This window comes from Mustelus asterias, chromosome 5 (assembly GCF_964213995.1).
Source record: "Mustelus asterias chromosome 5, sMusAst1.hap1.1, whole genome shotgun sequence".
Taxonomy (NCBI): domain Eukaryota; kingdom Metazoa; phylum Chordata; class Chondrichthyes; order Carcharhiniformes; family Triakidae; genus Mustelus; species Mustelus asterias.
This window is the reverse complement of record NC_135805.1, coordinates 148,201,837-148,226,675: the sequence shown is the minus strand read 5'-3', so window position 1 is coordinate 148,226,675 and position 24,839 is coordinate 148,201,837. Positions and strand designations below refer to the sequence as shown.

Genomic DNA, 24,839 nt, shown 5'->3' with positions numbered 1-24,839 from the left:
AGACACGCACTCTCACATATCCAGTCGTTATGTCTGTCAGAAAACATATGCACATTGTCACCTATGCAGTAGTTCTCTCTCACGCACAACACGCATGGTGTCAACACACACACACACACACAAAGTCTCTGTTTCTCTCACACATGCGCACACACACTCGCTGTCTCATTCGCACACACATTAACACAAATATATGCATACATACACTGGTATATTAGCATCTTCCATCAATTCCAATTTTTTTCTCTGTGTGCGGTCAAATGCGGGGTGGGGGGGGGTGGGGGGGGTGGGGGGGTGGGGGGGCGGGGGGGGCAGGGGGCGGGGGGGGCGGGGGGTGGGGGGGGCTGTGGGGGGGAGGCGGGGGGGAGGGGGGAGGCGGGGGGGGCGGGGGGGCGGGGGGGAGGCGGGGCGTGGAGGCGGGGGGGAAAGGCGGGGGGGGAGGCGGGGGGGGGGAAGGCGGGGGGGGGGTGGGGGGGGAGGCGGGGGGGAGGCGGGGGGGAGGAGGTGGGTGGGGCGTCGGGGGTGGGGGGGTGGGGGGGAGGCGGGGGGGGCGGGGGGGTGGGGGGGGAAGGCGGGGGGGGGGAGGCGGGAGAGGCGGGGGGGAGGCGGGCGGGGGGGAGGGGGGGAGGCGGGGGGGGGAGGGGGAGGCGGGGGGAGGCGGGGGGGGCAGGGGGGGCGGGGGGGGAGGCGGGGGGGGAGGCGGGAGTTGGGGGAGGGGGGGAGGCGGGGGGTGGGGGAGGGGGGGAGGCGGGGGGTGGGGGGGAGGGGGGGGAGGGGGGGAGGCGGGGGGTGGGGGGGGTAGGGGGGCGGCGGGGGGGGGAGGCGGGGGTAGGGGGGAGGCGGGGGGTGGGGGGGGCGGGGGGTGGGGGGGAGGCGGGGGTTGGGGGGGGGAGGCGGGGTGTGGGGGGGGAGGGGGGGGAGGCGGGTGGTGGGGGGGAGGGGTGGGCGGCGGGGGGGGGAGGCGGGGGGGAGGCGGGGGGTGGGGGGGGAGGCGGGGGGTGGGGGGGAGGGGAGGGCGGCGGGGGGGGGGGAGGCGGGGGGGGTGGCGCGGGGTGGGGGGGGAGGCGGGGGGTGGGGGGGGCGGGGTGTGGGGGGGGGAGGCGGGGGGTGGGAGGGGAGGCGGGGGTTGCGGGAGGTGGGGGGGGCGGGCGGTGGGGGGGCGGGGGGTGGGGGGGGGCGGGGGGTGGGGGGGGGCGGGGGGTGGGGGGGGGTAGGCGGGGGGGAGGCGGAGGGGGGGGCGGGGGGGGAGGCGGGGGAGGCGCGGGAGCGGATGGGGGGAGGGGGGGAGGCGGGCGGGGGGGGATGGGGGGAGCCGGGGGGGGTGGGGGGGCGGGGGGAGGCGGGGGGGTGGGGGGGGGGCGGGGGGAGGCGGGGGAGGCGGGGGGGGGGGGCGGGGGGGGGGGGGGGCGGGAGGCGGGGGGGGGGGGAGGGCGGGGGGCGGAAACTCGGCCAATGCGAGAGAAGGGGTTGTGGTGAGGAGACCTGTGTGATGTCAAGGAAGGGGAATGGCTGAATTCAAGAAACGTTCACCAAGCAATTCCTCTGGTGGGCGATGGCCGAGTGGTATTGTTTTGCGAGATTATAAATCCAGGAACTCAACTAATGTTCTGGGGACTGCCGTGGCAGCTGGTGGATTTTTAATTCAACAAAAAACATTTGGAATTAAGTTCATGCTGATGACCATGAAACAATTGCCAATTGTCAGAAAAAAACTTATCTGGTTCATTAACGTCCTTTCAGGAAAAGGAAATCTGCCATCCTTACCTGGTCTGGCCTACATGTGACTCCCGAGCCGCAGCAATGTGATTGACTCTCAACTACCCTCAGGCAACTAGAGATAGGCAATAAGAGCGAGCCAGCCAGTGATGCCTATGGGTCACGAATGAAAAAAAAGCAGACCATAAGTAATAGGAACAGTTGGAGGCCATTCGGCCCCTCGAGCCTGCTCCTCCATTTTAAAAGACCATGACTGATCTCACGCTCAATTTCCCACCTTTTCTCCATAATTCATAATCCCATGATTGATTAAAAGTCCAACTGATCTCAGTCATGGAAATGTCAGAGGCATCGTGATCTTCCTGGGCAGAAGAATTCCAATGCTTCACACTTTGAGAGAAGCAATTCCTCCTCAGATTTGTCTAAAATGAACCCACCACCCCTCCTTTCAACTATTCCGTGACCATGCCCCCTGTTCCCTACACCCTCCCATGAGTGGAAACATCCTGCTAACATTTATCTTGTCACCCTCACCCCCCCTCCCCCTCCGAGATTCTGACATGTTTTAATCGTATGAAATCTCATTCTTCTGAACTTCAAGGAGTAAAAATCCAACCTGTTTAATGTTTCCTCATGCCACAGACCCTCCATACCCGGGGAGCATCCCAGTAAACCTCATCTGTACGGCCCCCAATGATAATATATTTTTCCTTAAATAAGGGCACCAACACTACGCAGTATTCGAAACATGGCCTCACTCGTACGTTGTACAGTTGCAGCAACAACTCTTAACTTTTATTCTCCAGACCCTTTGAAATGAAAGGTAGCATTTCATTTGCCTTCCCGATTAATTTCTGCAACTGTGTGTGGGTTTCATGAATAAGGACCAACACCCAGCCCCACTCGCACACCTCCACCACCCGAGTCTTTTTGTGCTCCAACTTTCTGCAGTCCCTCTCCAGTTAAAGAACGGAGCATTTTTATGAAATGCATGAGATCCTGGGGGATTTTAAAGAGAGCGCATGGAAAGGATGTTCATGATGGTTATTATAATGCTCGAAGGGCTGTATGGCCTCTTCCTCTTTCTGTTTCTTAAGGACTGATGATCTAAATGTATTCGGAACAGCACTATCCCTTCCCCTGCCCCTCCCACACCAGTCATCTGTCCTATGGCTTTAATGTTGCCACACCTTTGTGCAATCTCTCACAGTTACACTGAAATATCGAACACATTCTCCCTCTCACTTCTAGCGAAGAACCAAAGGGATTCTCATGATTAACTCTGCTTTCTCTCCTTACAGATTCTGACGCAGCCACTAAGTCAGTTTTGCTCTGGCATTCCACAGAATCCCTACAGTGTAGGCAGCAGACATCTGGCCCATCAAGTCTTCCTCGAATTTCTGATAGAGGACCTTCCCCAGATCCACTGTCACCGCCGTATCCCTGCAACCCTTTCTATTTACCATGACCAATCCACCTAACCTACACATCTTTGAATACTAAGGGACAACTTAGCATGGCCAATCTACCCAACCTACATATATTTGGACACCAAGACGCAATTTCCCATTGGCAATCCATCTAACCTACACATTTCTGGAAATTAAGGGATAACTTACCATATCAATCCATCTAACTGACATATCTTTGGGCACTAAGGCGCAAATTACCATGGCCAATCTAGCATTCCTGCACATCTTCGGACGCTAAGGGGCAACTTACCACGGTCAGTCTACCTAACCAGCAATATTGGACACTATGGTGTAATTTTGTATGGTCAATGCACCTAATCCATGCATAATAGGAGATAAAGGGGCAATTTACCATGATCAATCTCGCTAGCTTGCACATACTTGGGCACTAAGGGGCAATTTAGCATGTTCAATTCACCCAAACTACACATCTATGAACTGTGGGAAGAAACCGAAGCACACAGAGAAACCCACGGAGACACAGGAGAGTACATGCAAGCTCCAAAGGCCAAAATCTAACCCGGGTTCCTTGCACTGTCAGGCAGCAGTGCTAACTGCTGTGATAACTGCTTGAATATTTCTTAATATTCAAGAAAAATAAATTTGCCACACTTACCTGGCCTGGCCACATGTGACTCCAGACCCACAACAATCTGGTTGACTCTTACAATGCCCCACTGAAATTGATCTAGAAATCCACTTCATTCAAGGGGCAATTAGGGATGGGCATTAGTTGCTGTTCAGGCCAGCGACACCCAGAACAAATCAAAACAGTCATATTTTTCTCTGTCTATACATGTTACTTCGATGTTCAGTTTGTTCCGCACCAGCAAAGGCAGTCTCAATTAAGCACACACTATATAACTTGACGACATTTAATTCTCAGTTTCGTCAGTATCAGAATACTCAGTGGAAGACTCTGGTATATATCTCACTTTTGTACATTCAAATTGACCCCTTGTTGCCCCAAGTCGAGATCCAACACAACGACTGAACACTTAGCGTGTATTTCCTGTCTCCGATTTAGCAAAAGTTGCAAGCCCATCTGTTATCACAGTTCCTTGCCAGCACAGCATGTACCATGGCTAAATAAGTTCAAGCTGTTGAGTTTAGACTGACATTGCATTTATATGAACCCACTGGCCTTCCATTCCTTGGTCGAGCACGCCCTTGTTCGACTGATCATTCTATGCCTCTTTCAACCAATGGGCTTGTTTGACTCCAACCGAAAACCCAATGGCCAGAGGAAAATGAGACATTGGGGCAGAGGTAGACCATTCGGCGCATCGGATCAGCTCCGCCATTCAATGAAATTGTGTGTGATCTGATGTGATCGTCCTCAACTACCACTTTCCCACCTTAACCCTGTAACCCACCATCTCTTACTGATCAGACAAGAATGCACAGGGATGTATGTAAGCAAATGCAAATCAATACATCGATATAAGTTAATCAAATAATCTGCTCGGTGTCTGTTCTGTCACATTTTGTGTGTGCGTGTGTTGTTGAAGATGAAATTTAACGTTGGTCTTGTATCCACTGCGGTTCAGCAGAAAGAGGGAGGTGATATTGTTGAAACATACAGGGAGCGATTCCGAGGTCGAAGGATCACAGCGGATAAACCAAACGCATTTAGGGTCAATGAGATTCTCCTCCCACCTTTGGGATTTTCCCCACCACTGCCCCCCGATGTAATCTTGTTCCCTCCCAGCGCTGGCAGTAACCAGATCAGCATGTTGAAATAATCACGTAAATAGGCTGGGTCAATCTCAAAGCAGATTCCCTCAGGTTCAGGGTCCTCCGACTCTTGGAGGGTGCGGGGATTGGGGCGGCGTGTGCGCGCAGTGGTATCCCGTCGTGTACCATCAGTGGTTTTCACAAGTAGAGGCCTGTCCTGAGGTCCATGGTGGAGGCTTCTCAGAAGGCATTAAAGCCCCCTCTCTCCCACTCAGTTGGTCGGGGATATGGCTGGGCAGCACCAGAGAAGAGTCAAAAATGCCAGTGTCAACTGGCATTGCCAGGATGCCATGGGGCAGTGCAAACTGGCCAGGGCCTGGAGGGGCTGGGTCACAAAGGTGGCAGGGAATGAAGAGGAACCCATTGGGAGGTCCTCTATTTTGTGGAGTGGGAACGGTGGGGGAAACATGTCCTCAAAGGATGGGAGGTTGGTCCCTTTTACCTATATGGGGAGGAAGGTGGCTCAACAATATGACTTTCAGTTCGGGGCACCCTTTAAAAATTTCTCCAGCTAGAATTTTCCATCCCCGCTGGCAGTGAGGCATGGCCAGTGATGTCCAACCCTCATCGTGTTTGGGATAATTTCTCCCAATGAGATCTTAAGGGGATTGGATGGGCTGAATGACAGGGGGTTGTTTTGACTTGTGGGATTGACTGGAATCAGGAGACAGGTTTTAAGAATCAAAGCTCTCCCTGTTGAGGCAGAGATGAGAGAAATTCTTTCACTCAAAGGGCGTAGCCAGATGGGCATTCATAAAGTCACCAGCAAAATGAAGATACCAGAAAAGCCTAATTGTTCAAAAGGCTAACTCTGTATTAGGCAAAGGACTGTGGGAGCGACCAAGAAGAGAATGTACAGCTATGCAACAAACATGGGAAGCTGATTGGACATTGGCTTTTGCTAAGAGAATTACGACCTCTTGAGAAAGGCACGATTCTTCAGCGTTCGTTTACCTAACCTTTACAGGAGTGTAAACTAAAGGGCAATTTACATGGCCAATCGCTAAGAACATATGATATATGATCGGAATTAGGCTATTCGTCCCAGGGAGTCTGCTCCACTGCCCAATCATGGCCGGTAAGTTTTTCAACCCCATTCTCCCGCCTTTTCCCCAGAACCTTTGATTCCCTGACCAATTAAGAACCTATCTATCTCTGTTTTAAATGACCTAAATGACCTGGCTTCCACCCTTCTCTGGTGCTGCCTTGGCTTCTGTGGCAATGAATTCCATTGATGCACCAACCTTCAGCTGAAGAAATTCCTCATTTTCTCACTTCTAAGTGGACGGTCCTTCATTCGGAGTCTGAGCGCTCGGATCTTAGTCTCAACTACTAATGGAAACATGTTTCCCGGGTACTCTTTATCCAGGCTTTTCGGTATTCTGTAAGTTTCAATCAGATCACCCCTCATCCTTCTAAAATCCATCGAGTCCATTGAATCGACCTAACCTATACACCTTTGGACTTTGGGAGGAAACCCGAGGAAATCCACGCAGAAACGAGGCGAATGTGCAAAGCTCCACATGACCCAAGGCTGGAATCGGACCCAGGCCTCTAGTGCTGTGAGGCAGCAGTGCTAACTTCAGTGCCATCTCCATCTCTGCTGACGGTCGGTTTGATATTCATGTGCAGTTGCATGCATAGAGAAGTGTTCAAAAATACATCATCTGCCTGTTTTATTAACCAGAAATACATAATCAGGTAATTTAAAATTAATCTTTCACAATATAATTGGAGATATAAGTGGCGAAGAAACATATTAATATCCTTGAAGGACAGATAAGGGGTTTATGGCAAATTAACTAGCGTTTGCTGTTAGTTATTGAGTTTTACTACATAACATGAAGCCCTTCCGCCCACTGTATCTGTGCCCGCCATCATGCATCGATCTAGTTCAATTGCAATCGAGAGCTCTTTCTTCATATCCTTGTATGCTCTGGAACTTCAAGTGCTCACATATATACCTCTTAATTGCTGTGAGATTTCCCGCTTCAACCACCCTTTAGGCAGCGAGTTCCAGACTCCCACCACTCTCTGAGCATTTTTCTCAATTCCCCTCAAAATCTCCTGCCCCATTAACATAAATCTATGCCCCTTGGTTATTGATCCCTCTACTGAGGGGATGGTTTCTTCCTACCCACCATATCTATGCCCCTCATAATTCTGTACAACTCAAACAAGTCTCCCCCCTTAGGCCTCTCTGATCTAAGAAAACAACCGTAGCCTAACCAGCCTCTCTTCATAGCTGCAATGCTCCAGCTCAGGGAACATCCTTGCCAATCTCCTCTTCATCCTCTCTGGTGCAATCAAATCCTTCCTATAGTGAGGTGACAAGAACTGCACACAGTCCTCTAGCTGTAGCCAAACCAGCATTTTTACAGCTCCATCATAGCCTTCCTGCACTTATGTTCTATGTCTTGGCTAATAAAGGCACGTATCCCCATATGCCTTCTTGATCACCTTATCTAACTGCCCTGCTGAGGTCAGGGATCTATGAACATGCACCACAATGTCCGTCTGTACTTCCTCATGTCCCACCGTTCGTTATCTTTTCCCTTGCCTTTTTAGCTTTCCGAAAATCCATTATTTAACACTTTTCAGGTTCAAATTTCATTGGCCACTGACCTGCTCATCTCAGCAACCCATCAATATCGTCCTGCACTCTGAGGCTTTTCTCTGCATTATTCACCACACCACCGTTTCTCCCCCCACCCCCTGACCCCCGGATCTAGATGTGAACGTTGTGGTGATGGTGGTGGTGGGATGGGGGGTTGGGGGGTCTGGCCCACCCAGCAATATGGTCGAGTCTTGCATACCCTCGCAAGCCACTCAGTCGCATTTTCTCAAGGGCAATTATGGTTGGGCATTAAATGCGGGCCCTAACCAGTGAAACACATGTCCCATAAATGATTTTATCAATGGTGGCCTCGAATGGTGGTGGTGGGGTGGGCCACACCCCCCCCCCCAACCCCCACCCCACCACCATCATCACCACAACGTTTCCATCTGGATCCCTTATAAGTTATTCACTCGTCAACATGCAATGGATTTGATAGGCTGGCTCTGGGCTGTAAGTTTCCATGATATTACATGAGCAGACACTGGTGTAGATATGGATATTCATTAGAAGTGATTTGAAAGTAGTTAAATACTGATGACCAATCGATAGGGAATGCACTAAGTTTACCCCGCAAAATGAGGAATGCTAAATTCGTAGGTCCAAGCTGTTATTCCTGGAAACACTGAAAGTCTTGCAAAATCGTAGTTAACACTCATTCACAAGACATGTGATCGTTCCTCTTCGAATCCAGAATAGCATTAGTCACGCTCTGATATCTCCCCTGTCAACATTTGCTGACCATTGCAAGCAGGAACTATAAATTCAAATTACTTTAAGCATTTCAGAAACTGACAGTTCCTAAGTCCAGTGAATATGGATCAGTTCCACTTGTTTTTGACGCTTGGTGAGTGACTAATTAATTTCTTTAATATCTTATTGAAATGATTTGGGCATAAGTCTTGATAAATTGACAATAAGAGTTTTTAGATTGACTTCACTTGGTGAGAAACTCGTTAAACTCTTTAAGGTAGGTTTGATCGTGTTTGCTTCTCTTACATTACACACCTCTCCACATTGTAACTCTTCATTAATTCTACATTTCAAAGTGCCTGTTATCACATCCTAAGATTAGAGGCCATCATTGATAAATTCAGTTATGGGACATGGGTTTCGCTGTTTAGGGCCAGCATTTAACGCCCACCCATAATTGTCCTTGAGAAAGTACGACTGAGTGGCTTGCGAGGGTAAGCAAGACTCGACCGCATTGCTGTGTGGGCCTCGAGCCACATGTCGGCCAAACCAGGTAAGGACGACAGATTTACTTCCCTAAAGGAACATTAGTGGACTAGATGGATTTTTAACGAAAATCGACAATGGTTTCGAGGAATTTTTAAAAATTAACTCAGATTCCTAAAAGCGTATTTTTTTGGTTTTAAAAATTATTTTGGCGCACAGTGGTTAGCACTGCTGCCTCACAGATCCAGGGAGCCGGTTTCACTTTAGGCCTTGGGTGACTTCCTGTATGGAGTTTGCACGTTTTCCCCGTGTCTGCGTGCATTTACACAGTATGCTCCAGTTTCCTCCCACAGTCCAAATATATGCAAAAGTAAAGTGGACTGGCCATACTGAATTGTCTCTCACTGTCCAATGATGTGTCAGTTAGGTGGATTGGCCATGCCAAATTTCCCCTCCGTGTGCAAAGATTCGTAGGTTTAGTGGATTGGCCATGCTAAATGGCCCCTTAATGTCCTATGATGTGTATGCTATGTGGGTTATCCTTGATTAACTTCCCCTTAGTTTCCAAATATGTGTAGGTTAGGCGGATTTCCTTGATAAATTGCACCTCAGTATCCAAGGATATGTCGGCTAGGTTGATTGGCCTTGCTAAACTGTACATTAATGTCCAGAGATGTGCAGGTTTCGTGTAACATGCTTGGTAAATTGCCCCATATTATTGAAAGATGTATTGATTATGTGGATGAGTCATGGTAAATGCACAGGCTTACAGGGGTAGTGTGTAAAGGAGAGCCTGGTTGGGATGCTCTTTCGGAGAGTCGCTGCAGAATCGATGGGTCGAATGGGCTCCTCTGCACTGCAGGTATTCTACGATTCCATATTTCTTTATTGAACTCAAATGCCACCACCTGGTATATTGTGATTCGAACCGACTTCCCAGAGCATGTTCAGTGACATTACCAGTGGAGCTCACTCTTCCCCATTCCTCTCTCCATCCTCCCTGAAATATCACGCTCGAGTTTTCGATTTCAGTCATCGGGATTGGTTGTAGAATCAATGGAATGAATCAACAATAACGCATTCACCATCTCAGCAGCCTTTTTTCAAACCGTTGCATGTACAACAATCAGACATGGGTAAATGTCCGGCCATTTGACTTTGTTATAGTCAACTCAACTTCTTTCCTTATTTCAATTCCTGGGTTTCCTCATCCTTGCTCAATCATAATTCCTCTTTACTTCCAGCTTTTATTTTTTTCCCCATGCGACAGATCTTTTCCTCATATCCTCATGTTATCATTTTTCGTTCCTTATGAACTTGAAAGTCTTCATTATTAAATTATTAAATCTTCCCTGTCCTCATTCTCGCTGTTGTCTTCTGACTTGGCACAACGCAGGGCTCCTCCTTTGATCATTCAAAATTAAGGGTCGTCCAGTTATGAAGGAGGATAATTTATTTCTCTCTTGGATGGTGGTGAGTGTCTGGAACTCTCTTCCTCAACACGCAGTGAAAGCAGCGCCCTTGAGTATGTTTAAGGCGGAGGTGGATAGATTTATCATTGACAAGGAGTGTTAAAGGTTATCGGTTGGCGGAAATATGGATGTTGAGGTTACAGTCAGATCAGACATGATGTTATTGAATGGCAGAGCAGGTGCAGGGGAACACGTGGCCTACTGCTGCTCCAAATCCGTATGTTATTCTGTACATTTGTATGTAAAGCTATCTTAAACTTCACTTGCTAAACACGGTTGGGCAATGTTTTTTTGGTGTTCCTTATTTGAGACAGCGCAATGTGTATTATTGCAAATCATAACTACTGCCTTCCAAATGTTAAGAACTGATGTTAAATTAGATGCTATCTCAAAACACACAAGGGTCAATTGGAATTTTTTTTTATTGGTGGTGTAGTTGGATCTCGTTGTGATCGACTAATAAATAATATTTATTAACTTGAAAGTAACACACAGAAAGAACGTTTACAATGCATGACAGTAGTACACTTAACTGCAATAATGTCTGTACACACACAGTACCTGGTGAGGCATCTTTCCCAATCAACGCCAAATATCATATAGATCGGTGTGCTCAACCCAGCAAGTAATTACCACCCCCTTACTATTGTTAAGTTTGGGTGAGTCTTCCTTCCATTCAACGACTTGGTCCTTGCTTTATGTAAGCACCAGCAGGTTTCACATTATAGTTAAGTGTTTTTGGAGAGTCATGTTTGCCAGCTGCCCCTCCACACCCCCCGCCCCCCCCCCACCCCTGCCCACCAATCGCTCTCCATCTCTCGTTCCCTCTCTCTCTCTCTTTCTCTCCCTGTCTCGCTCCTCTCACATTAACCTTCCTATTGATATATTGTTTCTTCTCTTTGATGTCGCACAATCTCAATATCTTTTCAGACCTGGCTTTTAGCTGATAGGTGCAAAATATGCTCTTTACTTGCCACTGTGCAATCTTTTATAGTTCAAACACCTCGTTCAATTCACCATTGTTCACCCCCGAGTCACTGCGGTAAAGATTTCATTTCTTACTGCTATGCTGAGACGCGCATCAAAACCCACTTCAACAGCTGCATTCATCGTTTTTCCTTTTTATCCAATTTCTTAGATTATTTCATCCCAAATTCATTTTTAATGCTGATTTTCCTCAATTCTTGAATCGTTCATTTATTCAAGTATCTTGATAAAATGTTCGAGTGTCATATTTTGTAGCACCTCCAATCTACTGTAGCCACCACACCCTTCTTATCCCTATGGAGAACATTGCTTTGGCATAATACCTTAGAATCTGAATCAATTAGAGTTCTTTCAAACTAGATACAAAAATCATTATAATGACAAATACCCAGAGACTCCTTTAACCGTCGCTTTTGTATCTTAAACCACACTCGTTTTCCTTTAGTAGATGCACAGTGTCCATTTAGTTCGTAATTTCCTCAACTACTGATCCACCGAACTTTCTTGTATGTATACATCAAGTCCAGCTCCACATGATCGCTGCAAATATCGTTTGCTCTCCGTTTATGAAGGCTAGAGACTTCCCATGAGTATAATCTAAAACATTGTTTATACCCTGAGTCATATTAGGACTATTGTCTGTTCTATAAACAAATGGGATCACTTCTTATATCCCACTCATGTTGAGAATCTCCATCCTCCTCTCCCCTCACCCCAACGATCATCCAATCATCACCAGCAACCCCATCCCCCTTCACTGCCCCCACCACACATAAATGAACCCCCTCCACAGACCCATGGAATGGGCGAGCTGTGGCAGGGGACAGTGACAGGACATGTCCCTATCTGCTGTTAACCAAAGAAAAATGTATTAAAGCCTATTTAAATGAGGTCCCCACCCTTTATGAACTTGGCAATGTTCCTGGCAAATGGACGGGGAAGAAAGTCGCAAAGCGCGATCTCTCCGGAGGGAATCGTGTCTCCCAATTCCCTCTGGATATTCCGTGTGTGATGGCGATCCCACACACAGTTGCCCCTCCTCCAGCGTTATGGATCGAAATGATCCTACCGCAAAATACAATTAACCCTGTTTGTTCTTGTTGCAGCTTTCCTGGTGGTACAACAGCATGTTCACTCCCAAGGTGAGTACATACAGCAGAATCTGCAATGTTAATTTTTTTCAGTCAATTCTAAGTATTATTATGCTTTTGAAAATGAAACGTATCAAATTCTGCAGTGAGACACACCATGCGACCATTACAAATATGAACAGGAGTTTGCCGTTCGGTCCCTCGACTCTGCTGCACCATTCAATGTGATCATGGTTGATCCGATAGACTTCACGTCCACTTTTCTGCCCTTTCCCCGTAATCCCCTGATTCCCTTACTGATGAAAAATCTATCTAAGCCTCAAATATACACAAGGACTCTGCAGCCCCCCCCCCCCCAAAAAAAAAACACACAAACACAGCCCTCTGTTACAAGGAATTCCAAAGACGCTCAACCCTTTTCAACGCAGTCTTAAATTATTCAGAAACTATGCACGCATAAAAATAAATTCAAACTCAATTTCGGGCCAATATTTCGGATTTGCTTCTGCACGGGCTTTGATTGTCCAGATAGTCTGCTCTCTTTTCTGAATCCAGGTTCTCAGTTCTCTCACAGCATATTTTGAACTGATATTAGCTATTTGAGCCCGACCCGTGCATCCATGTGTACAAGTGTCACATTGGGTTCCATGTACACGGCACATCTCTCCCTTCAAACCGATACTAGTGCCCCAGGAAAGTCATCACCCACCACTCCGCTTTCCACAGCCATCTTATATTTATTACCTCACGGGGGAGGGTCAGTGGTAAGTTCTCACTGACAAGGTCTGAATCTGTTGTCCATTCCACACACCTCGCGAGAGAGAAGTTAAGATTCAACAATGTTGCTGTGGGTCGGGAGTCAATGCAGGGTCATCGAGCATGGTAAAGATGGCAGATATCCTTCACTAAGACGCCACCAGTGTCCCAAATGTGTCTTTCCAACAATTGGTTCACACCATCACCGGCTTCATAAGCCCAGATTTAAAAAAAATCTAGTGGCACTGACATTCCACGAATCATAGAACATAGAACAGTACAGCACAGAACAGGCCCTTCGGCCCACGATGTTGTGCCGAGCTTTGTCTGAAACCCAGATCAAGCTATTTCCTCCCTCTCATCCCGAAGTACTCCATGTGCCTATCCAATAGCTTCTTAAATGTTCCTAAAGTGTCTGACTCCACTATCCCTGCAGAAAGTCCATTCCACACCCCAACCACTCTCTGAGTAAAAAACCTACCTCGGACATCCTTCCTATATCTCCCACCATGAACCCTATAGTTATGCCCCCTAGTTACCGCTCCATTCACCCGAGGATATAGTCTTTGAACGTTCACTCTATCTATCCCCTTCATCATCTTATAAACGTCTATCAATCAATCGTTGTGTCTTGCTTGGTCTCTAGATTTTTCATCTTCTTTTCCTCGTTGCAAAAATATGCGTTAATTGTAAAATATCTAAAGGAACAATGCACGGATTTTAAAATGGCCGTCATGCATAGAACATGTTGCATTCTCGAGGTGCTTCACAACAGTTCCCAAAAAACGCACCTCAAAATTTTCATTATAAATGGTATGAAGTTATTTAAGGGAGGTATTGTGGTATTATTGCTAAGCTATTAATCCAGAAACTCAGCGATTGTTCTGGGGACCTGGGTTCGCATCCCGCCATGGCAGATGGTAGAACTTGAATTCAATAAAATAAAAATCTGAATTAAGCATCTACTGATGACCATGAAACCAGTGTTTATTGTCAGAAAATCCTATTTCGTTCACTAATGTCCTTAACGGAAGGAAACCTGCCATCTTTACCCGTACATGTGACTCTAGAGCCACAGAAATTTGGTTGACACTCAACTGCAGCCGGGTAACTATGGATGGGAAATAAATGCTGGTCGACCCGCGACACCCATATCCCACGAATGAATAAAATAAATATTCTCTACCTGCTTACACGTTTTGGCTGAGGAGCGTTCATACAGTTCTGAGACATGTAATGCTTACTGTATACATCCAGCAAGCCATTTGGCCCGAGTGGGTTCGACATATAACCCACTCCCCCTTTGGTTCATTGTGGTTGAAAGGTCTTCGGTTGTAACTTCCCCTCTTGTGTATCAGCTACCCCAAGTTTTCGTGCGTCCCTCGGCATGTAGCCCTGGGCTTTGGAGTGTGACAGTTTGCAGCACTCAGCCAGGGACACCTCCTAGTATTCGAAGACCAACAAGTTTCGGGCAGACCAAAGAGCGTCTTTCACCAAGTGATGATCCTCCAGCAACATCTGATGTTTGTCTCCAAGTGTGTAACTGGGAACAGCCGTAGACCAGAGTCCTCTGTCACGGAGTTTCTCGGGATGAACCTCGACAAATAACATCTCACCTATCTCTGGAGCCTTCTTTGCAAAGGCACATTGCACATGGAGGTGGACAATGGTCCCTTCTCCCACACAGTCACCTCGAGAGCAACATGTTGATATGGTGAGACTTCGGGCATTTAGGAAGGATCTGACGGGGTGGACCTTTCTCACTAGTAGCCAAGATAGTTGTTGGTGCTTTTTGGAAGTTCTGGTGATGAGGCCGTCACTGACAGTCTCCTCATGGAATCATCCACCAGAATCAACCATTTGCACTTCCGGTTCGACCTCTAGGACATTTCTTGGAGACCATTGGCTGATGGGTTGGGATTAAAGATGCTTTTCTGCGTACATTTCTCCATGAGGGACAGGTGGCATGGCTTTGTCCACATATTTGCAGCGTTCCACAACAGCATGGTCAGACCCATTGTTCTCCATATTGGGGAAAAGGAGAATCTCAATATGCAGTGAAACTCGGTGAAGATTGCGGTTTGGTTTAGCGTTAGGGATAGGGTCAAGGTTAGGATTAATTTAGTTTTCTGCTTAGAGTTAGGTTAAAGGATATGTTTAATGTTAGTGCATCATTAGGGTTAGTGTTAACGTTACTGTTTAATGTTTGGGTTAGGTTTAGTACACTGTTTAAGGTCTGGTTGACTTCGTGTTAGGTGTACGGATTTGGGTTATGGTTAAGGTTAGGTTTTAGGGTAAGTGTTAAGTTTAGTGCCAGTGCTCCATTAGGGTTAGTTTTAGGGTTAGTGTTGGAGTTAGGGTTAGGGTTATGATTCGGATTAGGGTTGGGGATGATGTCTTAAAATTATTCTTATGAATTTCTAACAGGATCACTCAGGGTAGATTCAGAAAGAATGTTCCAGATGATGGAGAAGTTCTGAACGGGGAGGTCATAGTTTGAGGATAAGGGATAAACCTGTTAGGACTGCTGTGAGGATAACTTTATTCACCCCAAGAGTAGTGAATCTGTGGAATTCACTACCGAATAAAACAGTTGAGGCCATAACATTGTGTAATTTCAAGAAGAAATTAGATATAGCTCTTGGGGCAACAGGGGCCAGGGGATTATGTTGAGGGGGGTGCCGAGAGGGATAATAAATCTGATGATCAGCCATGATCAAAATAAATAGTAGAACAGGGTCGGATGGCTATTGCTTCTTCTATTTTCTAAGTTTCTACGTTTCAAAGTTGTTCTGGATTAGAGTTAGAGATAGGCAGAGTGTTGATGTTTAACATAGAATAGAATATCATTCCCACCGTGCAGAAGGAGGACATTCGGCTTATCGAACCTGCACTGACAATATCACCAAGGCCCTATCGCCGTAGCCCCATGTATTTAACTTGCTAATTCCTTTCCTATTAAGGGGTAAATTATCATTGCCAACCAATCTAACCGCATATCTTTGGATGGTGGGAGGAAGCCAGAGCACCCGGAGGGAACCCATGCAGACATGAGTAGAACATGCAAACTCCAGAGGACAGTCAGCCAAAGTGGGAGTTGCACCCGGGTCCCTGGCATTGTGAAGCAGCAATGCGAACAATTTTGCCACCGTGCTGCCCACAGGGCGTACGCTCAGGGTTAATGCTGTATGCTCAATATCACACACAGATTGATGCAGCCGCACACAAATATGGCCATCAGATTTTAGGGCGATGTTGGGCATCTTTTTACGTCCAGTCACGTTACTAATATTATACTGTGATAGCAAGCTGAATTCAGTAGAATTACTGCACACTCGGATCTGTTCCAGTCGTCAAACAGTTCACTGAGCTCTCACGCCAGCAGGGAGACTTCAAAGGGCACGCCTGGGTGCAACCCCGCCGAGGTACAGAAAATCACCAACTTTTATACAGTTCCTCAGGCCATTTCGGCCAGGCACAATCCAATCCTAAGGATTATTGGTTACAGACATTATCGCTTGATCCAATTGAATTGGCTTTTAGTCACGTTGGGGGTGCCTGAGTGATCGGTGGTTATCTCCAACACCTTTGTGATGAATAGTTAATCCGTGATTTATGGCCTTGGAAGAGATCAATGGATATCTCTGCTAAGCAGGTCGTTAACTCCTCCTGTTCCTTCCCTTGCTTGATCATGAACATCCAGTTATGAGTTGTATCCTTTCAATCAGGATGGCCATATCTCTCCACCTAGCCTTGTAACTAAAGCATTGTCTGGGAATTACATCCTCCTCTCTTACACTAAGTGATGCCCCCGGTTGGCATATGAATTGAATGAAGCATATTGTCCTGTTCTCACGAGGTCAAAGCAACAAACTCATGCTATTTTTCCTGCCCTTATGATGTCATGTCCTCTAGCTTGGGTACACACGTTTTGTTGGCAGATTTAGCGTGACCTTGCTATTTTGTCCTACCCTTCTAGTTTTGTTTTCTGATCACAAGAATGTGCTTAATTAATTCATGATGTGGAGATGCCGGCGTTGGACTGAGGTAAACAAAGTAAGAGTTTTAACAACACCAGATTAAAATCCAGCAGGTTTATTTGATAGCAAGTGCCATTTGCTACCAAATAATGCATTTGCTATCAAATGAACCTGTTGGACTTTAACCTGGTGTTAAAACCAGGTTAAAACTCTTACTGTAATTAATTCATATCAGAGGCCCCTATTTTTCAAGTAGTCAAACCACAGATTTACCTAACAGCTACTATAGTATTGGATTGTTTAACACTGCAGCTTCCATAGTTTGAGATATTTATATATTTTGATATAGCAGCTAGTTACCCTCCAGTAGATATACGTGTTTTGATATACATACTGGAGGATATTACAATTATACCTCCGATTAACATGTGCGTAAAAAATCATCTAAACTTCCTCTACGTATACTTGGCTGTTATGCCACTTTTCCACATAAGCACACAGTATCCCCCAAACCAAGTACTCAGCTGTACATTGCCATTACCGCCATACTCAACAGCATATACAGTTCAGAATCATCGGTGGAATAGTACGTTGGAATTCTGCATCTTTTGCATTTATTTGCTAACTCCCAAGGTCAGTTGGATATCAATCACCATGCCACTACTTCAGTGTATTGCGACTGGTATGTCGGGCGTTTCACACTCATGCCCTCAGAATGTTGAGATATTCTTCAACCGTTCAGTGATGTACCTAAGCCTCGTGCCAATGGATGGTAACATCCCACCCTGGGAGCCACGACTGAGCTGTTTTCCCATGATCCCATCTCACTCATACTGCTATGTAATGGCAGGTTCTGGGCCTTTGCTTCCTGCTGCAGTCCAGAAAAAGGGTCTTGACATCCCATCATGCCACATTGCAGTGTTGGTCCTCCTTCAGTGAATGGTCTAATTCCATTCCGTCCCTGCCTGTGAATTCCGGTAAACACCTTTAGAAGAAGAGGTGACCATATTGAGGCATCACGGATTCTCAGAGGAACTTGATAGGGTAGATGAGAGATTGATTGCCACCTTGTGGAAGAGTGTGGGAGCAGAGGGACATGATCTCAGAGTAAGGGTGTGGCCCATTGAAGACAGTGCTGAGAAGGAATTTCTTCTATCAGAGCGCAGTGAATCTTTAAAGCTTTAAAAGTTTATTTATTTGTGTCTCAACTAGGCTTGCAATAACACTGCAATGCACCTATCCAGCACGTCTTTTGGACTGTGGGATGAAATCCGAGCACCCAGAGGAAATCCATGCAGACACCAGGAGAATGTGGATTTCTTTACCACAGAGGGCTGTCGAGGCTGGGACATTAAGTATGTTCGAGGGCAAGATAGGCAGCTTTTTAATCAGTAAGGGAATCAATAAGATTGCTTTATGAGCGACAGCAAGGATGGGAATTCATCGCACTGACGCTTCTCAAGGTACAATTGTCATATGGATCAGAAGTAAGGTGTTCTTCATGTAATTTCAGAGCCCCATGTGAGACTGGTGAATGCCGCCCATCGCTGCTCTGGGAGAGTGGAGGTTTACTACAGTGGAGAATGGGGGACGGTATGCGATGACTACTGGGATATCTCCGACGCCAGGGTGGTCTGCAGACAGCTGGCCTGTGGTTCGGCTGTGGAGGCATTCCACAGTGCCCACTTCGGACAAGGCACAGGGACGATATGGATGGACGATGTTGCCTGCGTCGGAACTGAATCGTCTCTCGGGTCCTGCCAATTCTCAGGATGGGGGAAGGAGAATTGTAATCACGGGGAAGATGCGGGTGTGATCTGCAACCCAGGTAAGGCGACAACAGACCAATGGAAAGGCACACAAACTTAACATTCAGGAATGACCGTTACATGTTGCCAATACTCAGCCGTGTAGGTAAGGGCTTAAAAATGGTTTCCACCTAATCAAAGTTAAGTGACAAAGTAGACACTGTTTATTGTCTGAGTCATATACATGTCATTTAATGGTGAAATGGGGCCATAAGAATAGTTTAGCAGGTATACAACGACAAATTGTATTAGCTACTGATATTATAGTATCTACAGAAATTGATCAAATGGCGATTATGGCAAATTGATGTAGGATTTGCAGACTCTGTGTAAAAAAAAAGGGAAAATAGGAAAATGGTGAATAAGGGGATGTTTTGGGAAGAAGTTCAAAAATATACATGAAAACTGAAACGAATTTGCACGTTTGATGTAAAGAATCTATGATACGCCTCTAAGGCAGGATAAAACATTGACATCTGTGAACAGTGTTGGTCTCGTTATCGAAGGAAAGATATGCTGGCATTGGAGGCAGTCCGAAGAAAGTTTTCTTGGTTTATCCTGGGTAGGGAGGGATTTTCCCTTGAGGAGAGGTTGAATAGGTTGGGGCCTGTACTCATTGGAGTTCAGAAGAATGAGAAACGAACTTATAGAGACATTCTCGGGACGGGGGGTGGGGTGGGGGGTGCTTAACAGGGTAGATGCTGAAAGGTTATTTTCCCCCTTTTGGGAGAGTATAGGACGACCAGAGGGGCAAAATCTCAGAGTAAGGTGTTCACCCACTGAAGACAGAGATGAGGAGGAATTTCTTCTCTCAGATGGGAGTGGATCTGTGCAATTCTTTACCGCAGAGGGCTATGGAGTCTGGTTTGTCAGCTATGTTCGAAGCTGAGATGGAGAGATTTTTAATCAGTAAGGAAATCAGCCGACCGACACTATGAGCGAAAGCACAGAAGGAAATTAATCACCCATACACTTCATAAGGTACAATTGTCACATGTATTAGAAGTAAAGTGTTCTTCATGTAATTTCAGAGCCCCCTCTGAGACTTGTGCGTGGCAGCCACAGCTGCTCTGGGAGAGTGGAGGTTTACTACAATGGAGAATGGGGGACGGTGTGCGATGATAGCTGGGATATCTCTGACGCTAAAGTGGTCTGCACTCAACTGGGCTGTGGTTCGGCCGTGTCAGCACTCGAAAGTGCCCCTTTCGGGCAAGGCACCGGGAGGACGTGGATGGACGATGTTGCCTGCGCCGGAACAGAAACTTCTCTCCAGTCTTGCCCTTTCTCAGGATGGGGGAGGGAGAACTGTGGTCATGAAGAAGATGCAGGTGTGGCCTGCAACCCAGGTAAGGGGATAACCGCCCAATGGAAAGACACACGGTCTTAACGTTTGGGGATGACTGTTTTAGTTTACCAATACCCAGTCGGGTAGGCCAGGGTTTAAAAATCGTTTCCACCTGGTCAAAGTGCAGGGACAAGGTAGTCACTGTTTATTTTCTGAGTTTTATACATGAACTGAAGTGACGAGAGTGAGTCCTCATTCCATAGAAATAACCATAGAAACCGATAAATAGTGATTATGGCAAATCGATGAAGAATTCGTATTCTGTGTATGAAAATATATGATAGAATAGGGAAAAGTAGAATGACGTGAGGCTGCTGGAATGAAACTGGATCACCCAGAGGAAATCCACGCAGACACGGGAAACGTGTAAACTCCACACAGTCACGCAAGGCCGGAATTAGATCCGAGTCCCTGGTGCTGTGCAACAGCAGTGCAAACTATTGTGGCACTGATTTTAAAAATTATGATTTCTTCTTATTTAGGAAATGCGGATATTTGCAACACCCTTTACATTGAAGCCCAATTGCAACTGCGAAAATATCCCTTTACTGTCCTTTGATGAAGACGAGACACGGAGAGACATTAAATCACCAGTCGAGTTATAAGGCAAAGAAACAGACCCTTCTAGGCCATCAAGTCTAAGCAAACCCTCAAATTCAAATCTATACTAATCCCAATTGCTAACATTTAATCCATTGCCTACTATGTCTTTTTAAAACTGTTTTGTAATTCAGTCATGAAACGTGGGCTTCACTGCTCGAACCAAAATAAATTGTGCAGCTATAATTGTCTCTTGGGTGGGCAGTTAAGAGTCAAGCACGTTGTTGTGTTGATCTGGAGCCACAAGTCAGCCAGATACAGAACAGGTATGGATGGTAGATGTCCTTCCCACAGGGTCACTGAATCTGGCAACACAGGTGGATAAGGTGGTCAAGAAGGCATACGATATGCTTTCCTTCATCGACTGGGGTATCAAGAATAGAAATTGGAAATATATGTCACAGCTGTTTGAAATTTTAGTTAGGCCACATTTGGAATATTGCCTGCTTCGCTGGTTGCCACACTACCAGAAGGACATGGATGCTTTGGAGAGATTTGAAAAAAAAAATATTTACCAGGATGTTGCCTGGCCTGAATGTTTTTTTGCGACGAGGAAAGGTTGGAAAAACTCTGATTCCTTTCACTGGGAATACAAAGGCTGAGGGGAGACCTGATAGGTGTCTATGTAATAATGAGAGGCATAAATCAGTCGGATAATCAGATGCCTTTTCCCAGGATATAAATTTCAACCACAAGAGGACAGAGGTTTAAGGTAAGAGATGGCAAGTTTAGGGGCGATGTTCGGGAAGTTTTCACACAGAGGGCGGTAGGTGCCTGGAACACGCTGCCAGAGGAGATGGTTGAAACAGGCATATTAGCAACGATCAAGTCGTATCTTGATAAATACATGAATAGGTAATGAACAGAGGGATAGAAACGACATATTGATGCAAGCTTGATGGGATAAAGGGCCTTTCCTGCGCTGTATTGCTCCTTGTTGAAGGACGACAGCGACCCAGATGGGTTTTATTTCTTTCTTCAACAATTCACAATGTTTTCATGAAAATTTCAGTTCCACATTTGTTTTTGTTGTTCTGAATTGAAGTTTCACCATTTGTGGAGGTGATTCATTGCATATGCCTGGCCGTGTGGTAATAGCAGGACAGAACTAAAGTCTCCCCGCTTTTGTTTCAGTTCCCAGGGTGCGACTGGTAAATGGCATCGGTCGGTGTTCTGGGCGGGTGGAGGTTTATGAAAACCAACAATGGGGGACCGTGTGCGACGACAGCTGGGACATCCTGGATGCCAGGGTGGTCTGCAGGCAGCTGCTCTGTGGTTCCGCCACCTCGGCTCCCTCCAGCGCCCACTTTGGGGAAGGCGGCGGGAAGATCTGGATGGATGATGTTGGCTGCAGTGGGACAGAGCCCTCCCTGGCATCCTGTCAATTCTCCGGATGGGATTCGCATAACTGCGGCCACAGTGAAGATGCCGGTGTGATCTGCGACCCAGGTGAGGAAAGATATTGGCTCAAATCTGTCCTCGACCCACATTCGAAAAACAAAAACGAGATGTGGATATACCTCCACTAGAAAGGGCTCAGGGAAGTTTTGCAACTACGTTAGGGGTTTTGGGGTTTAGCAGAAAGTAAAGAACGTGATTCACACGTGTAGACACAAATTAGCACAGAACAGATTTACTGAGGAACTTCTCTCTCTGCACTTCATCAAACACAAAGTAAAACAGCAGCCGAAGGACTAACCCAAGTGAAATCACCATCAAAACAGGTTTTGCTTTTAATGCAACCTGAAACCCTTTCTTTAAATATATAAGCAGTTGGGCCCACGCTCATTGGAAGCATCGAAGGTTGGTTGGTGAGGTTACTGAAGTGTACAGAATGCTGAAGGTAGATTTTGGCTGAGGCATGTACCGCCACTGCTGCCAGCGAGAATGGAGAATTTGGCGCTCAGCCAAGATTCCATTCATTAGAGTGGGACAGGAGAATCCTAGCCATGGACGAGATCAGAAGTGTTCGGTGTCTGGCGGGGCCTGGTACATTGCCCATGGCAAAATGCCTTCCATAAATGCACATTAGTGACCCAGATGACAATTGGTGATGGTTTCATGGTCAACATGAGAGGCGATCTTGTTTTTATTTCAATTCATTCATGGGATCTGGATGTTGCCAAACCATCATTTATTGACCATCCCCAAATACCTTCAACTGATTGGCATTTCAGAGGGCATTTAAGAACATAAGAACATAAGAAATAGGAGCAGGAGTAGGCCATCTAGCCCCTCGAGCCTGCCCCGCCATTCAATAAGATCATGGCTGATCTGAAGTGGATCAGTTCCACTTACCCGCCTGATCCCTATAACCCCTAATTCCCTTAACGATCAGGAATCCATCTATCCGTGATTTAAACATATTCAACGAGGTAGCCTCCACCACTTCAGTGGGCAGAGAATTCCAGAGATTCATCACCCACTGAGAGAAGACGTTCCTCCTCAACTCTGTCCTAAACTGACCCCCCTTTATTTTGAGGCTGTGCCCTCCAGTTCTAGCTTCCTTTCTAAGTGGAAAGATTCTCTCCACCTCTACCCTATCCAGCTCCTTCATTATCTTATAGGTCTCTATAGGATCCCCCCTCAGCCTTGTAAATTCCAACGAGTACACACCCAATCTGCTCAGTCTCTCCTCATAATCAACACCCCCCATCTCTGGTATCAACCTGGTGAACCTTCTCTGCACTGCCTGCAAGGCCAATATATCCTTCCGCAAATAAGGGGACCAATACTGCACACAGTATTCCAGCTGCGGCCTCACCAATGCCCTGTACAGATGCAGCAAGACATCTCTGCTTTTATATTCTATCCCCCTTGCGATATACGCCAACATCCCATTTGCCTTCTTGACCACCTGTTCCACCTGCAGACTGGGTTTTTGCGTCTCATGCACAAGGACCCCCAGGTCCCTGTGCACATCAGCATGTTGTAATTTCTTTCCATTTAGATAATGATCCAATTTGCTATTATTTCTTCCAAAGTAAATAACCTCGCATTTGTTAAAGTTATACTCCATCTGCCAGATCCTCGCCCACTCACTCAGCCTGTCCAAATCTCTCTGCAGACCTTCTACGCCCTCCACAAGAGTCACTTTTCCACTTATCTTTGTGTCGTCGGCAAACTTTGTTACCCTACACGCAGTCCCCTCCTCCAGATCGTCTATATAAATGGTAAATAGTTGAGGCCCCAGTACCGATCCCTGCGGCACGCCACTAGTTACCATCCGCCAACCAGAAAAGCACCCATTTATTCCGACTCTCTGCTTCCTGTCGGATAGCCAATCCCCAATCCACGCTAACACCCTACCCAAGTATACTTACGAATGAGAATCTCCCCTTCTAAAACGGAGATGAGTAGGACATCTTTCCTCTTTCAGAGGATGGTAAGAACGCAGAGTTGTCCTCCTCAGAAAGAATGGTGGCCGAATCATTGAAGTTGTCAAGGTAGAGATAATCAGATCTTTGAGAGAAATCTTTAAGAGTGAAAAAATGGAAGTGGTGTTAAAACCACAACAAAGTACAGAAACAGCACAGGAAAAGGCCCTTCGGCACACAGTCTGTGATGACACGACACCTTTCTAAACAAAAGTTATTTTGCCTCTGCACATTTCATATCCCATTATTACCTGCTTATTCATATATCTGTCAAGATGCCTCTTCAACGTTGCTATATCATTTCCTTCTACCAAATCCTCTGGCAGCACATTCCAGGTACTTTCCACAGTTTGTGTAATAAAAAAAAATGCCTCTCACATCTGCTTTAAACTTCCCTCATTTTCCCAGAAACCTATGTCCCCTTTTAAATGATATTTCTACCCTGGGATTAAACACTACAACTGCCCATTCCATCCAGACCTGTCATAATTTGTAAACTTCTTTCAGGTCTCCACTCACCCTCTGAATTTCAAGGGAAAATAAATCAAGTCTTCCCAATCTCTCCTCATAGATAAAACGATGTACACCAAGCAAGTACACCAAGAGATCTGGGGGTACATGTTCATAGCTCCTTGAAAGTGGAGTCACAGGTGGACAGAATGGTGAAGAAGGCATTTGGCACGCTTGGTTTCATCGGTCAGA

The 24,839-nt window shown here is 46.5% G+C and overlaps 1 protein-coding gene across 2 annotated transcripts in view; it reads left to right on the top strand.

Moving 5' to 3' along the window:
• Positions 1-8,345: 8,345 nt before the first annotated feature.
• LOC144493879 (scavenger receptor cysteine-rich type 1 protein M130-like) overlaps positions 8,346-24,839 on the top strand; it is a 102,207-nt gene continuing 85,713 nt past the window's right edge. For both annotated transcript variants that reach the window (XM_078213457.1, XM_078213456.1), the window contains exons 1-5: positions 8,346-8,389; positions 12,287-12,322; positions 18,521-18,835; positions 19,847-20,161; positions 21,895-22,209. In XM_078213457.1, the coding sequence (XP_078069583.1) occupies positions 8,359-8,389; positions 12,287-12,322; positions 18,521-18,835; positions 19,847-20,161; positions 21,895-22,209 (1,012 nt within the window). In that variant the 5' untranslated portion in view covers positions 8,346-8,358. The remainder of the gene's footprint in view (positions 8,390-12,286; positions 12,323-18,520; positions 18,836-19,846; positions 20,162-21,894; positions 22,210-24,839) is intronic.